This window comes from Opisthorchis viverrini, assembly GCF_000715545.1.
Source record: "Opisthorchis viverrini unplaced genomic scaffold opera_v5_71, whole genome shotgun sequence".
Classification (NCBI taxonomy): Eukaryota; Metazoa; Platyhelminthes; class Trematoda; order Opisthorchiida; family Opisthorchiidae; genus Opisthorchis; species Opisthorchis viverrini.
In genome coordinates, this window is record NW_008751727.1 from 1255739 (window position 1) to 1271343 (window position 15605).

The following is a 15605-nucleotide window of genomic DNA, read 5'->3' on the forward strand; positions in this document are numbered from 1 at the left end:
CCATCCTGAAGGAGGCACGGAGAACAACACTCGTCTTGGTAGACGGTATTTTGGCATGCGTAGCACATGACCGAGCCATCGTAGTCGATGATGCTGGATGTTTTCCCGGATTGAAGTGCCTGCAGCACAACCAACTACCCGTTTTCTAATCGCCTCGTTGCTGATACGCTGACGCCATCCGAAACCAGCCACGCTTCTGAGGCATCGGTGGTCGAAAACCTGAAGACACCTCACATCATCTACTCAAAGAGGCCATGTCTCGCACCCACACAACACAGCCCTTACTGTAGCTTGGTACACACGACCCTTAAGATCCAGTGAGATGCCTTTTTGACGCCACAAGTGACGCAAATTAGCAAACGTGATTCGAGCCTTTGAGATTCTTGCACTGACTTCATCAGACATACTTCCGTCAGAGTCCAATTCATGTCGACCCCCTAATCGAATCTCAGATACGCTAAGCCTGTCCACTTAAGCACTCAAATCTCCGGCAACCACCACTACACCCGAGCTTTTAGCTCTCTATAACACGGTATTCCGGGCGTCGTGAAACCTGTCTTTGATGGCGTCGGAGCTACAGTCAGTTAAGGCGAAAGCAGACATGAGAAACAGACATCGATCAACTGCTCGCTTGTGAAGATCCCACGTGGACGTTGCCAGACAAACCGATCAGAGACAACTATCAACAGGTATCCAGTCGGGCAGGGATAGTTCCGCTAGTGATTCAGGACGACAGCAACCCCAACACATCCCGCAGCAGCAGCAGCCACGCACGTGGCACAAATCGAGTGGATACTGACGGGGTGGTTAGCTCAACCACTGTGCTTGCATCTTCAATTCTTGTTTCTCATATACAGCACATATCAGTGTGAATCCAGTGTGAGAGCAAAAAGCGGCTTGTTATCCTGCTTGCTTCAGAATGTGAACATTGAAGGCGGCCAGGTGACTGAGCGTCGAGGTTCGAAGATTGATTTTTAGATGCCTGTAGATATCAGCTCCGGATGACATGCAAGTGTTGATTGCAAAACCAATGCAAGACGAATGGAGTCAGCACTAACTGACAGGTCTACGAGAAGTTAACAGGGTGAATGAAAGGAGAAAACTACGTGAAAGAGACAGGAGGCGTCAACAGAAGCCTGTTTTTATTAACCCGACTTGTTGTATACAACATGCACGGTGATCCGGTTGATGGCACCATGCGGTAGCCGGTGTGGCATGAGATTATTCGTATTGTGCAATTCATGGTCGTAGGAAGGCAGGAAGACGATTATTGCCCTCAACTGAGGCCTTTGGCTCAAAAGCCTGACCAAAAGGAAGCGGCGTTTGGCGGGAAATACAAATGCGCTCCCGTTTTTATAGAACGAGTTGCTACAAATGTTCCACCACCCAATCTGGAAGGCCAGGGCACTTTGGTGACACATCTAGTATGACACTATCCAAGTCTCTCACGGACGCCCCTAAGTACAGCTCGGTGAGTCGCGGAGGCATACAAACCGTCACACCACGGTATGTTCGTCTCTTCCTAACGGCAGGATGTTGACCGATCGACCCCGACTGCACCCGGACACTGCAACGTATGGCTGCTAATCGATGTTAGTAGTGTTCTTGTTTCTATCAGAATGCCTGAATGGGTGTATGAGGGCGTAGGTACCCCGGGACGACTGTGGTAGGCAAGAATTAAGTCTCTTCCCGTCCAGCTTTTTTTCGTTTCACAATAGCACCTCAAATATATGATGGTTGTACGGCAGCGCAGCACCAGTATTGAAAGCTGGTGTCATGCTCCCGATAATGACTGCAAGTGACTCTTCACTGATAACCGCACACCACCACGTGACAGCCGCCCTACTCATACTGAGATGCCTGGCGATTCCCGCCACCTCGGGGGTCCGTCTCGTCAGTCCCCGCAACAGAACTGAAATTGTAATGCGGTCTAATACATGTCCCATGCTGTCTCTCACTAACACCCGACTTTTATGAGTTTCTTGGCGCACTGCTCACTCTTCCTTCGTGCTCACCCATTCTGCTAGGAATTTCCCCAGAGGTTGCGTGGACAGTGCAGTCGTTGCACTTGGTCTTGTGCACACAGGCCTTAATGCTACTCAATGGTAGGTGGTACTTCAACTTCACCATTCGAGAGGGTAGTGTCTGAACTCCGTAATGCTACTCCTATGTCAGTCATGTTTATGATTCTTCGGATGCTCTTAATTTATATTGAAAATTAGTCCAAAACAATTCCATTGGGTTTCGCGATTGATATCAACACCCTTCGCACTTTACGCTTAATACACTTCTTTAGTTCAATTTGGGCCACCGTACGTTCCCATCACCATGTGTTACAGTGTCGGCTCAAGAAGATACGATGCTTTGGCCCATAGCCATTATCCAACGAAAAGCAATTTGCAAATAATTTAAAGGTTGAGACGCCGTCCTAGACAAAAAAGCTTGCCAGACTACAAATTTACTCGGAGTTCGATTCAATGGTTCGTTTCGGTAATGAAGGATAAAGAGCTTCTTCTGAAGTACACTAAGATGAAAAGACATTCGTATTACAGTTCTCAATGACTGAGGACCGTAGGCGTCCTTGGGGTAAATGCTCAGCTTTTTTTAGTGGTGCGCGGAAAGCGTCCTGTACGTCGCAAGCTAAGCATGACTTCAGACAGCATGGGAAACAGAATAAAGACAACTGCGGGCGGCAAAAATGACCCTCTGTGAGCCGACTCTGCATTACGTAACCAGTGCACACCGACTTATATACTCACGTTAACGTTGGGCGATCCTCCAATTGATCTTGGGGCCGGTCGAATACTGGAGACGGGAATCCGAACAGCTGAGACGGGAACTTGATTCCCTAAATTGAACAGCACGGGAGTAGTTAAACTCCTCTCGTAAGGCATATATATTAGAAATGCTTTTAACAATGTTTGTACAAGCTTGCAACAAATAAAAACAAACAGATAGCAGCCGGCACGGTGGACCACTCACCAGATGAGCGATCACCCATATTTTCAAGGGGTGCGGGCGAGTCCGCCCCTATCGATTAAAACAGCGGGCGGAGTGGGTACAGTAAGCTCGTACAGAGCCTGGCCGGAAGAAACCAGATGGGACTTTGGTGAAAAGGGTTTCTAAGTTGATTGTAGGTAAGGAGTGTATAAGGGCTTCCTGTACCTCACTGGATCGGAACCGTCTCTAAGCCCGGAACGTTCGAAATCTGTTTCGTTTTTCACGTGCAAATTTGTGAAAGAATTCTTTCGCTATTCAATCTGTTTACAGAGTTTACACATGTAATTTTTACTCTCACATGACCCTTCGGTCATAAGCTTTGTCAGTTTGCACTCGGTTCCTGTGGTGCATCAAGTCTCAATCATGATGGAAAATATGGTATGTTCCCCCAGCCATCGATGCGCGACAACAGATATGGGCGAAATAGGTGTCCCTCGAGGCTTAGTGAAATTTTAAATGTACGGATTCACAGGACGACCAGATACACCTATGGTGATCATTCTGACCATTGTACATTATTGCTTTCTATGTAACTTATCATTACTCAAATTGTACCACTTTCTATCCCTCACTAAAATCTCAGCTTATTCCTCTTCTGTTTATACCGAATAACTTTTGTTTAAATGGACGCAAAAGAAATATGACACAATACAAATTCTGTACCTCGTGAAAGGCGTGTTCCCCTCTTACTGTGTCGAATTACGCTGGCAGTGAATTAACGACTACGACGGGATAGAAAGTATCTGGGAATATATCAAAGAAGATTCCAGGAAGGAGATCGATTTGGATTTATTTTGGTGGTAATAACTAACTGTACCAACGAACTGTATGTTGTATCATCTCGCCTATTTTTTCTCACTTGATTTAACTACTTTCAACTGGTATTTGCTCACGTTATCCACTATAAACCAACTGAATAACTCTCCCGACCCGTTTAACTTCGCCAGCTGCTTCCACCTTAAGGGTGCAACGCCATCTGCAACTACAACAGAACCATTGAAAACGAAACCAAGTCCCCATTGCCAAATCGTCATGACCATTGCGAATGTCTCACTTTAATCAGGATACTCGACATGAAACTGGCGATCATTTCTAAAGTTTTGAATGGCGTAAATACACAGAACACAGTGACCTGGACGAAAATCGATAATGGACCTCCTTCCATACACATGTACCTTGCGCTGTAAATTTTGGTTCTGTTGGCTGCGAGGTGGGTCATCAGCTCTCTTATGCGGTAATCACGGCCGCCACAGCGTCTTCAATGGTCAGGCGCATGAGAAAGATCAGGCTAATTATCTGGGGGTCATTCCTCAGGTGAATCACGCCAACGAAGCAGACAGAGTCGCTCCTTGGTAGTGCCCACACAAAAGCTGGACAGATTCCTTCAAGCAGGTTTGTTACGCCAGAAGGCAAGCAAGCGAATACTCGGGCTTCTAGTCCCTCTTTCCATTCCATCTGCAGCACACAGGATCTTGGAGTAGACCGCAAGCATTCGAATGGCCTACCTATATGTGAGGATCACACTCTAAAGTCGCTAAAGCCGTAGATTCGCGAGGCAGGCTTCCGCGGGGTTTCAGTTCAGCCGAACTCAACCTCATGCACAAACCGATGGTGTTACCAGCTCCTTGTGTTCCCGAAAGCACACCAACGCAACCATCAGCGACTCCGGATTACAGATACTACTCGACTGCCGCATTCCCCCCAGGTACCAGAGGCAGCGAGGCCCGTAAGGATGCGAGCCGCGCGTGGACGCGTTACTCAAAACACATACAGCTGTCATCACTCATTTCCGTAGCAGACGATGTGGGCGCCAAAATATAATTCATACCCGAGTCATAATTTCCCAGCTTAACTGGGTCAGAAGTGTAGAGTCATGCGGCTATGCTTGCCGAAAAATCAGCAACAACCTTTGATATATACATCAAAGAATGCTGCGAGAACCCTACAATCACTGAGAATGTGGAACTACTTAACTTCAGCACCACTCCGCCAAAAGTGGCTTCTTCGATTGCGAACACAGTCATCGCCCATGTCCCCAGCAGCCAAGGCCACAAGCACAACAACCTCAAATCGGGAAATCCTTCGTACACTCAGTTGGCCACGCTGATCGCAAGAGGCTCGGGAGTCCACACAGGCACAGAAGTTAGGTGATTGAAGTCAAACAAGCAACCTAAGATTCACCAAATCATGAAATGTTAGGCTGGTGCAACCTTCTGCGAAAGCAAACCTTATGAGATCCTCACCTAAAGGAATAGTTCCTGATGCTATCAACCGACAATTGGGGCCTCACAGAGACACCTTGTTCATAAAACTACCCCAAAATGCCCAAGGAGCCAAACAGATACATATTTGCCCTAAGTCACTGAAGAACAGAAAACATAGTCGACAAAAGATGGTTTCGAACGGGCTGGAATTAGCAGCGGTAAAAATTTTCGCTCAAGACAGGAAAACTTCATCCCCACAGGTAAAATGCCCGCACCAACTAGACTTCCATGGGGCGCAAAAAACGAGCAAATGAAGTAGACATGTATGACTCAGAGGCCTCTTCGATGCTTTGGACTCAAACCCGGCGTACGGGTACTGAACTGCTAACCTCACTGGCAGCACATCTTTCAGCTCACCACGTTCGGATGCAACAGAGACAGTGTTGAAATGCTTATCCACAAACTTCATCAGGCTTTTCAGCAAACTTCGCGTGCAAGAAGATGGAACGCGTTTCGAAGTGAGCCATCCTAGATCACCTTACTCTAGTTCCAAACGGATTTCGCCCGAACCGTTCTCTCGTGATGGACATCACCGTATTTTGCGGACAGCTCAACCCAAGTCGCGGGCGAGGGACTCATATTGGATGTCACATTCTTCTACCTCTCAAAAGCATTCAAACAAGTCCCACGCGTCTCTCTGCTCCACAAACTCAAGAGTTACGGGGTTAGAAGGTAAATGTACACCGGAATACGGCGTTCTTATCCGACAAAACACCGCCGAACATTTCTGATACAATTCAAGGACCTTTCAACGACCTTTATAGCCCATGTTCAAGTGTCATTTTCCTACGGCCGAATGTAGATGCTGCAAAGCGATGAGCGTTGGACTGGCACATTCCTCTAGATTAAGAATAGCATTTCCGTATGTCATCCGGAGGGGACCCAGCTAACGCATGTGTCGTGCATGGTGAGAATTGACCAGAGGAAGCACGATACTAAACGCCATGAAGTATTTGAGTATCTACCTCTCTTCAAACTTGTCCTTCTTTCTGGACCATGAGAAATTGCTCAAGCGTCATCCGCTGCTGTACGGATGATTCGGCACACCTTCTCTGTATTACTGGCATGGAATTTTAAATGCTCTACGAGGCCCACGCGGTGTGGACGTGAGCCTAGAGCGCTCACCCACGTTGAGCAATTTTTCCCATTTCGGGTATTAATGGCGTGGAATACCTTATTCTGATGGTTGTCCTCCCTCAAGCTAGAACCAAAGTCAAATCAGTTCAGACACTTTTTAAGTCCTCGCACTGGAAAGCATACCAACTCGCGCTCGAAACTTAAAGAGCAGCGCTACACCCTTTTTTCGCTTGTGCCTTTCAAGCTAGTGGCAGTCAATGAACGACAAGAAGAAGACCGACTTGGGAAAGCCTCGCAACTGTGTATCAATCTGTGAGTCCGTGAATCCGTGAACCTATGTTTGAGGCTGTAGCCAAGTTCGGTGCGCTCGATGGGATTAATGGGCGTGCATTCCGAACATTACAGAGATAAGGACTCTGGTTACATGACAACGGTTAGTCAAAGTGCACTGTGAAATTTGGGGATTTATGGAGTGGAAATCCTCCGAGGTCGAGTCGGAGGCCAGCAAGGCAAGTTGAGACTGATGCCGTCTTGATTGAAGCGCGGGATTGTTGTTCTGACATAACTTACTGAAATAAATAACCGAATTGCTGCGCTTCACCGGGAAGTGACTGGCTTATACGTGAAGGTTAGAAATTACCTTATCCAATCGCAAGTAAAGAAAAACGGGTGAAGTGCGATGACTGGGAGTGAGGGAATGAGTTTAGCGTACAGATGTTAACTACCCTTAATGGAGGCTTGGCTAACTTGAACCAAGACAGCATGAGGAGCCGCTGCTAGCCAAATAAAGGGTGCTAAATAGAAGACAAAAATGCTTAGAAGCCGGCCCTACCAGGATTATAAAGCGTCCTATAAAAATGTTTACGATATGACTTGCATAAATAAATTAGTAAATAGAGGAAGGATAATCATTGAGAATGACCTTTAGTTGTCCGAATTTTGAGATACGCGTGCTAGGATGGCCTCTATTGTCAGGCTGCTTTGATTAATACGCGTGTTGGAATAGGATAATATGGAGTTGAGGGATAATGTGTGAAACGCCCTTGGGCGAAGATGGTCGAAATGGAGTAAGTATGACGGCTATCGGTCGAGCCAAGCTGCTGCAGAGGTCGGCATGGAACAAGTAAAGAGCATGCGGATAGATGCTACAGGATATGCATTTTCCGAGGGTGATGAAACCTCTCCATCCTCCGGAAACTCATAGCTTATAACAAAGCCTGGTGACAGCGCTCGATTCCAGCGAAAATATGGGCTAAAACTGCATAATGGCAAGTACGGTTCATCAATACCCAGCCCAACTTTCTTTGCAATTTCGAAAAATGTTTTAGAGGATCAAAAACATAACCGATGGACTGCATAGCCACGGCAAATCCAGAGAAACTAGAGGGGACCTCGCTATCTTTGAAGGTGATATCAAGATGGAAGGAACACGCTCGGTATTCGCACAATGGAATTTAATTCTCGAAAACCGGGAGGTTTTCGAGGTTGCCACTTCATGGTAAAAATGCCCAGATGTGATGAAATTTTTTCTAGATTATATGGACGAATGATTTATTTAAATGAGCGAATCTTCAGAGCCAGTAACTAACAATGATAGGAAAACTGTGTCTAATGTAACAGGATGGCGGATTGTGGCAAAACGTAGGCGCTTTCAATGGACGAAACTTTCAGGTATCCCAGCAGGTAAATTAATTAATTCATATTTCTGGAGTCAACATTGTGCTTGTGGAAGCGAACTTTGCGAACGAGAGACTCCATTTGTTTGTTTTGCCATGTATATCCTGCTAAAGTGGATAAAAACCGAATTCCGTGTTCAATACTTCTTATTTCGCGTTATCGGCAAGGTAGGCGCCCATCATTTTCAAAAACTCTTCNAAAACGTAGGCGCTTTCAATGGACGAAACTTTCAGGTATCCCAGCAGGTAAATTAATTAATTCATATTTCTGGAGTCAACATTGTGCTTGTGGAAGCGAACTTTGCGAACGAGAGACTCCATTTGTTTGTTTTGCCATGTATATCCTGCTAAAGTGGATAAAAACCGAATTCCGTGTTCAATACTTCTTATTTCGCGTTATCGGCAAGGTAGGCGCCCATCATTTTCAGAAAACTCTTCCGATGTTGGAAGAACGTCAGTTTTACCGGCGTTGGCAACCTATGCCCGCAGGTCTATTTTCCTGGTACGTTGCTGGATATCACTACGGAAGCATTCATTACTTTGTACTGGCAGCAAAACTCTGGATTTCAAATTACGAGATGCCGATCATAGAGGACTACTGGACGAATCTAGCTGACACAATGGCTAACGTGTGCCTATGGCCCCATGATGCCTAATCAACCAGCAAGATGGAAACAACGTCGATCATAGCAGAAATCAGGACGAGCCTAGCTGACGCACACGAATAACTTGCAGCTAGGAGACAACGATGTCTAATCACCCGGCCGACATACGCCTGTCTACCTGTGCCGGAAAAAGCTAGAGATCCAAGTAGTGCGAGATGAAAAGTTGAATTTCATTGGTCATTTTGATTAGTACGAATGTCTTTTTCTACCGGTTGTGAAGTTAACCCATTATCACTATAAGCGAATGGCTTTCATTGTGCGCAGTGTGCATTGAGCAAGTGGCATCCCGAAATGAAGGATATAAAGATTTAAAGATGTACCTTATAAGGGGAGCACATAAGCGGCAACGACTCGTAAAAGCTTATTTACACAATGCCATTTTCAATGGCTGATTCGCATCGTATCACGTCACGTATCTTGGCGCCTACTGACCAGACGAACAGTCTTTACCTGGTTTGCTTCTCATTAGGCAAACGAAATCATCGTCATCTCTGCTCCATAATTGGCGCCCTAGGGTATGAGCCCAAGTATTAGGCCATTAACTCAGGGTTGTCTATTTGATTTGCCTTTGCGCCAAAAATACAGACGCACGCAAACTTCCTGGACACGCTATGCAGAGGATCTGTGCTTCGGCTAATGAAAATATTGTAACATGCCTTCTTTGCTAACTGTTTGGCAAGCATGTCTGCGTTTTTTGGGCAGACCGGGATCTAGGCACCAAAAATAAATTAAACTTATGCGGAGTCACCTTTAGGACGAGCCCTAGGAGCTTCACAATGCTGCAGGAAAATCTCACCATCACAACAGCCTACGTGATATGATACGCGGTCTTGAAGAGCCCTAAATTCCGAATCCGTTTTCCTGGACTACCACCTGGGTTGAGGCGCAGTGTCCTCGACCGCCGACGGCGGGTTGTCAGTCGCGTGCGTTGAGCTTTGACGCAGCAGGATTTGCCCCTGAACAATCAACTGCTTAATGGCAGATGTGACCCGCTGGATTTCGAGCTCCTGAAAATATCCACCAACCGGTTCAGTTGTCTTCGCAGGCCGTCTAAATCCGTCTGCGGTGGTTTGGGAACAAGTGTAAGAGGTATACCTTTAGCCGGTAGTTTGTACTCGCAGTTGGCAGACAATGAAGTCACCTAGGATAATCTGTGGAAAATAGTTCGTACTGCTTGAAACCGACTGATCTTCAAATACAGGGAACAAATGGACGCAGATGAGCCCTATTGCCCGGTAGAATGGTCCTGTGCATTCAACAGCACACGTGTCAATCGTTTGGAAGCACTTGGGTTTTTCCACCATGAACTAAGTTAGTTAACGTAGGTTGACCCCACCTTGTTTGTCCCAACATTATGATAGTGCAGCCTTAGCGGTCGCTGCCCCAATTGCCTCAAAATGAGAGAAGATACACACGTAGTAATTCGGTAGATGACGTTCAAAAGTAGCTGTCACCTAGGATTTCTCGTCGGTCATAATGATATGCATATGAGACTCTCTCATGGGCCAATCTGCTTGCCGGGACACCTTTAGTAGGGTGTTTTTCATTGTTGAATATAACTCGACCTCATGATAATTCCCCCAATCATTGGCTTATTCCGCCTATGTACTTTCGATCTTTGTTTGTTTTGCTTTTCCGTACCCGCCACTCACCATGCCGCAGAGGCCGTCCTGTTCGACACTTGTGTATAGACATATGTGAATGTGTGAATGCGCGCTGCCGACCTACTTACTGATGTGTGTCAATATCCCGTTTGCTGAACCTGTCTTGACTTGTTTTCTCATGGGTTCCGTGTGATCGCATGTTCAGTGAGACTCACGGGACCACCATTGGGAGGGAAAACCGCGACCCACGCTACTGAGCCATCATCCAGCTTGCCGTTTTGTGGTGTGCGGACGTTGACACTGCACTGTGCCGGTCAGTGACAGACCTGGGAACTTGCTGACGCTACGAACGTGAACAATTTAAGTTTGTTGTACGCATTTGCTTGCACTTGTGTAAATACGAAGCCGATTCTTCCCTTTGATAATGGGGATTGTCAAACCTACCCGAATGTCAAAGTTCCGTATCGGGAACCTCAACATCCAGTGTGTCGGAATGATGCACACGGTCACAAAGTGAATTGGTCACAAAGTGAATTGTTCCAGACTGTGCGTGTACAGCCCATTTTCGGGTGATATACATCAGTGCACCGTACGATAAGAGGCAAATCACGGTATTTGCACACTTTGCTGGAATCCGTGTTCGCCGTCAGCCTCTCCATATCGGTGGTCGTAACCGGATACTACACCCATCATTTCCTTGAATAGTCGAACAGTTTACGCACAGGGGCAAAACACTCGCTCTTCACAAACACATATCACCGGACGCCCGGGTCACGTCCGTTTTCAAGGTTTACAGCTTGTGTCTACAGACCGAATATCAGGTGCTTTAAAATACGTCTCCAGAGCGGGTAGTTGCATGTGTTTCGTATACATTCACTACATCTGGGAAGCGTCGGAACAACGCTATCTGCTGCAATTGGAAGGAGCATATATGGCCATAAGCCATTTCCCCACTCGCCGCGCAAGCACGTGTCTGGTCTCCAGAAGACTTGCCAGGACCGATGGTCTATCGTCTGTCACAATAAGACCAAATAATGCGGCACCATCTCAACAGACCTGGTCGACACTTAAGGTGGTAGTTGTGTATATCTTGAGTGTTAAAGAAATTGTCGAATTTATCAGTCACAGACTGTCGCAGCTTACACGCCGGCGTTCCAGATTTCAGCAAGTCCCTGCAGTCGCGCACCTCTTTTACGGTACCTCTCGTTTTACAAGAAGCCGATCTTACATTAATTTGAACAACTTATGGTTGCGTTCAAGATAGTACGAAGTGAATGCGAGGTGGCTCCTTTGCCCCCTAGACAAAACTGCACTTGGAAGCCAGTGCTTTGCGCAGTTTTCTAGATCAGAAAACATGCTGAGATTACTAGCTTTTTCAGATTCCTTGACTTTCCATTGATCTGGAAGGTCACCTGCTGCGTTTGTAGTACACCCACCAAACAACATTCGTACTTCGACTACCGGACGGACGTATGAACACCACAAAGTTTATTAATCTTGGGACATTTTAATGCCATGAGGGATGAAGAGGATACAGCCCTAAATCTCCCAACGGGCACACTTTCGATTCCGTAGCACAGCCAGTTCAAAGTTGAGAGTGCAACAAATGGAACATTTAAACATAAAATGTTTTATTTCGAGCCTTTTGCTCCCAATGCACGGCTCTAAGGGGCAGCCCAACATGGTCGAGTTCGTAAATTCATGGAAAAGCTAAAAGCACTCGATTCTGATTGGCGAATACCCTGCTTGAAAAAGTCTGGACATATTTTGGTCCGTTGCCGGTTGTCGTCACATTGGTCTAATTGATGTTAAATATCTGCATGTATAAAAGTATCTTACTAATTGATGTTAAATATCTGCATGTATAAAAGTATCTAAACTCACTGCGTGGATGTTCTGAGAATAGCAGCCGGTTGGGCTGTTCCTCCCACCAGGCTGGTCGGTGAATAGATGTCCATCAAACAGTCTCTTGGTTATGCAGGTTTGGAGTTGAAAGAACTGGTATATATCCGCCAAACACGTCTACTTGACGGTTATTTAAGCGTTCAATAATCACCAAACGCGGTTATACGATGGTTGTGATGGTGCAAATAACCGCCAGTCGACCATAAAAGACAGCCACTAGGCGGTCATATGACCGCCATATAACCCGGAAACTCGTTTTCTGGACTCCGTGCTGCTATTGATATGATTCCTGTTCTGTTGTAGCACGCTTTCGCTTCGTAACTGCCATACCACCCGAAGGAAGCATATGTTTCTCAATATGCCGAATACTCATGCTCTTGCGCCAATCACCGCCGCCATGCAGTCAGGTTTTTAACCGGTCAGTTAAAAAACGAAGGCCTTTGAAGACCTTTTTTCGGCAACTCTGAATATCTTCCAACCCAAGATCGGGGACTTGACAGTTTTGTGGACCATATTAATATGAATCTTTCAACACCACGTCAGCCGTTGCTTGGTGATGTCAGTTTAGTTGCCTCGTTGCATACAGCAGGGCAGACTAGCGCAATACCCGAAACATTACATCATTCTTACCTGTAGGCACATCACTCAAACGCGTAGGAAACATCAATCGGACGCCGCTGCTCACATATACCGTTGCTCGTCCGCCACTATGGGCTGGTTTTCTTGCTTTTATTATAAACCCTAACGCGAGAACTCGGGTTGGCCAACAAGCAGCATTTACCCGTATTCCAAACGCTTTATCGATCAACAGCTGGATCATCTCTAAAGCGCAAATACAAGATAGACGTGCAGTATTTCAGCTTACGGCACCATCGACTCTGAATTTCAGTTAAAGCTTCAGTTACCACAGCGGTTTCCTTTTCATTTTGCCAGCTGGCGCTTCACCACTCGACTGAATTCTCGATCTCACATTTCTGAGAAATCGGTTGAATGACCATTGATGCCTTCGATAATGCTTATATTTAGAACCAACTACTCTTTAGAATTGCTTACCAAAACAGGATATCAACTACAATAGATGTACGCTCAAAATTGTTCTTCCACGTGATATTCGGTGGTTGCTGTCTAACCAGCTAGACCAAAGAATCTGTTGTGACAATCCCAGTTAGACATATTGGGCGTAAAGGTATGTTGTTGAAGCCACGTCCAAAGTAAGAAAATAAACTGCGGCGGAAAACTCTTCGAAAACAAGGTTTTTTAGGGAGCGATGCCGCGAAAGAACTCAACCAACCACGGTGGTGACAGTCTAAAAATCTGTGCTTGTTTTAACAAGACTGTCAGTCATTGGCAGAGGTCGATTATGTTGAGGGAAATCAAGAGCAAAAGAATGTCTGATTACGTACCCAACTAAGAGAAAGAATGTACACTGGTCTCAGTAGGTATAACAAGAAACGACGTGTGGATGGACGCCAGGGTACAGAAGGAGTGACATTACATGCACGTAATGTAAGACTGCTGACTGTCACGCTGACATTAACTGACCACTATAGTCCTATCACACCAAGAAAAATTCCGGTATGTTCATACGAGAAGCAGTTTGAATAATCAGAGTAGGACACCCTATTTCATCAGTGGCATGTCACGGTAGTATGTTTATGCTAGACGCAAAACGTAGTGATACTGGTGAGCGTCTGTAGATGTGTCCCGATCATCTGTTGCTTTTCGTTAATGTTGTGGATGCTGTTTTATTACTCGTTGCCTGAATTTGAGTTGCCTTTTAGTCACAGTGGTCGTGTAGCCCTCAACCACTGATGGCACTGATGTTGGTCGGATACCCAGGTCGATTCAAATCGTGTTGTCGTTCGGCTCGGATTATCACCAAATTTACTCGGGGCTCCCCATTCATTAACAGGAAAACTTCGTGAACCACCAATTAAACGAGCACACCATTAGTTTGTGGACGATGCCACATAAGCAGCCCACTCAAAGGAAATCGATGGCAACTGATTTGGAATTTTCATAACTATGAATGTCACTTGAATGTGTCTGTGATGTGTCCGAACATCTACATGGAATCCACTGAATCCCAGAATGATCACTACCCCTTGACGCTCTATCCATTCGGTGGTGATCGATTAGGGGCGTTGCAAATGTAGTCTGTGTGTGTACAGAGAGGCTTGGCGGAATCAGAAAACTCAGGAAATAGAAACCAGAAAAGTTGTATGTGCAGGATCTGTTCCAGCTAATTAGCAAAACAGAAATTATGAGGCCTCAAGTAGGTGAGTTAATCAAAGCTAACGAAGTAGACTTCGCATATCATCGTCAACAACAGTTTTCAATACTGATGGTTCTGTGCGACACAACCACAATTTATTTGAAAGCCTTATTGTGAATAAAGGAGACTTAGATCTAGCCTATCAAAACCACTTTGGGGTACCTGCACCTCCAGACATTCATTCAGACACTGGATAGAAACTGACAACAAGGACGCCACTGAACTCCCACCGAAAATACTCAGATTTCTCGTAATCTTTCATAACCATCTCTAAGGTCAAAGGTTGGCTACCTCTCTGCTTGCACCACTCTGAGTGGCGCACGGACGACACTGATTCGGCATGTCCAGTTCATGGTCTAACCACCGTAGCTGGATTCATTGCCCACATAGTCAGGGCTCTAGTAATGCGCGCCAGCATCGTTTGTGGCGTCTGAAACAAACGTGAAATTAAAGGGTCATATATACAAGGCAACTGCAAGAAAAGTCCTACCTTACAAAGCTTATTTGGGAAACTCAGATTTGGGGTCCTTCAATATCCCAAAACGTTTAATCACTGATGTCTTCCTTACGACTGCGAAGCACCAGAGTTTGAGCACTGGTGTGGCGTCGATGAAGATGCTTTCTTTGTAGCGTTACAAGTTATCTGACCGCGGTTCGTATGCAACGAGGTGGTGCTCAAGCTTGGTAACGAATCAGAATCGTTGGATCATTGAGTGTAATTCACCAGGTTAAGTAGTTGGAACATGTACTACGCACACCAAGCCAGCATCTACCAAAAAGCAGTTTTCTATTCCACACCACCATCAGTGACAGGCAGGTGGAGGACGTACCATCACATCGTAAAATGAACAAAAGGCGGCTATAGCCAGATTTTCGCTCCTTGACGGGTCCATGTTGTCCTTCCATATGGTTGGGAACTCTGAAGTATATGGCACGTAACCGATCTCAGTGAGTTGCGTGCTGTCACTTATGAGGCGGACCGCTTAGCTAAATTTCGCCTATCGTTTCGTGCTGGGTGAAGTTCGCGAAAGACATCGTCAGTTTCGTTGACGTTGCCTTAATTCGAAACGATGCTCGGATATTTTTGTTCCAACACTGTTTAGTCCTAAGGGCATTTTACCACTATGTACTAAGTCTCG

The 15605-nt window shown here is 45.9% G+C and overlaps 1 protein-coding gene across 1 annotated transcript in view; it reads right to left on the reverse strand.

Moving 5' to 3' along the window:
- T265_04366 (hypothetical protein) overlaps positions 1-3023 on the reverse strand; it is a gene marked incomplete at both ends in the record, with an annotated part of 26387 nt that extends 23364 nt beyond the window's left edge. The window contains 2 exons of the mRNA XM_009169087.1: positions 2760-2848; positions 2983-3023. Coding sequence (XP_009167351.1) covers positions 2760-2848; positions 2983-3001 — 108 coding nt within the window. The remainder of the gene's footprint in view (positions 1-2759; positions 2849-2982) is intronic.
- Positions 3024-15605: the final 12582 nt, after the last annotated feature.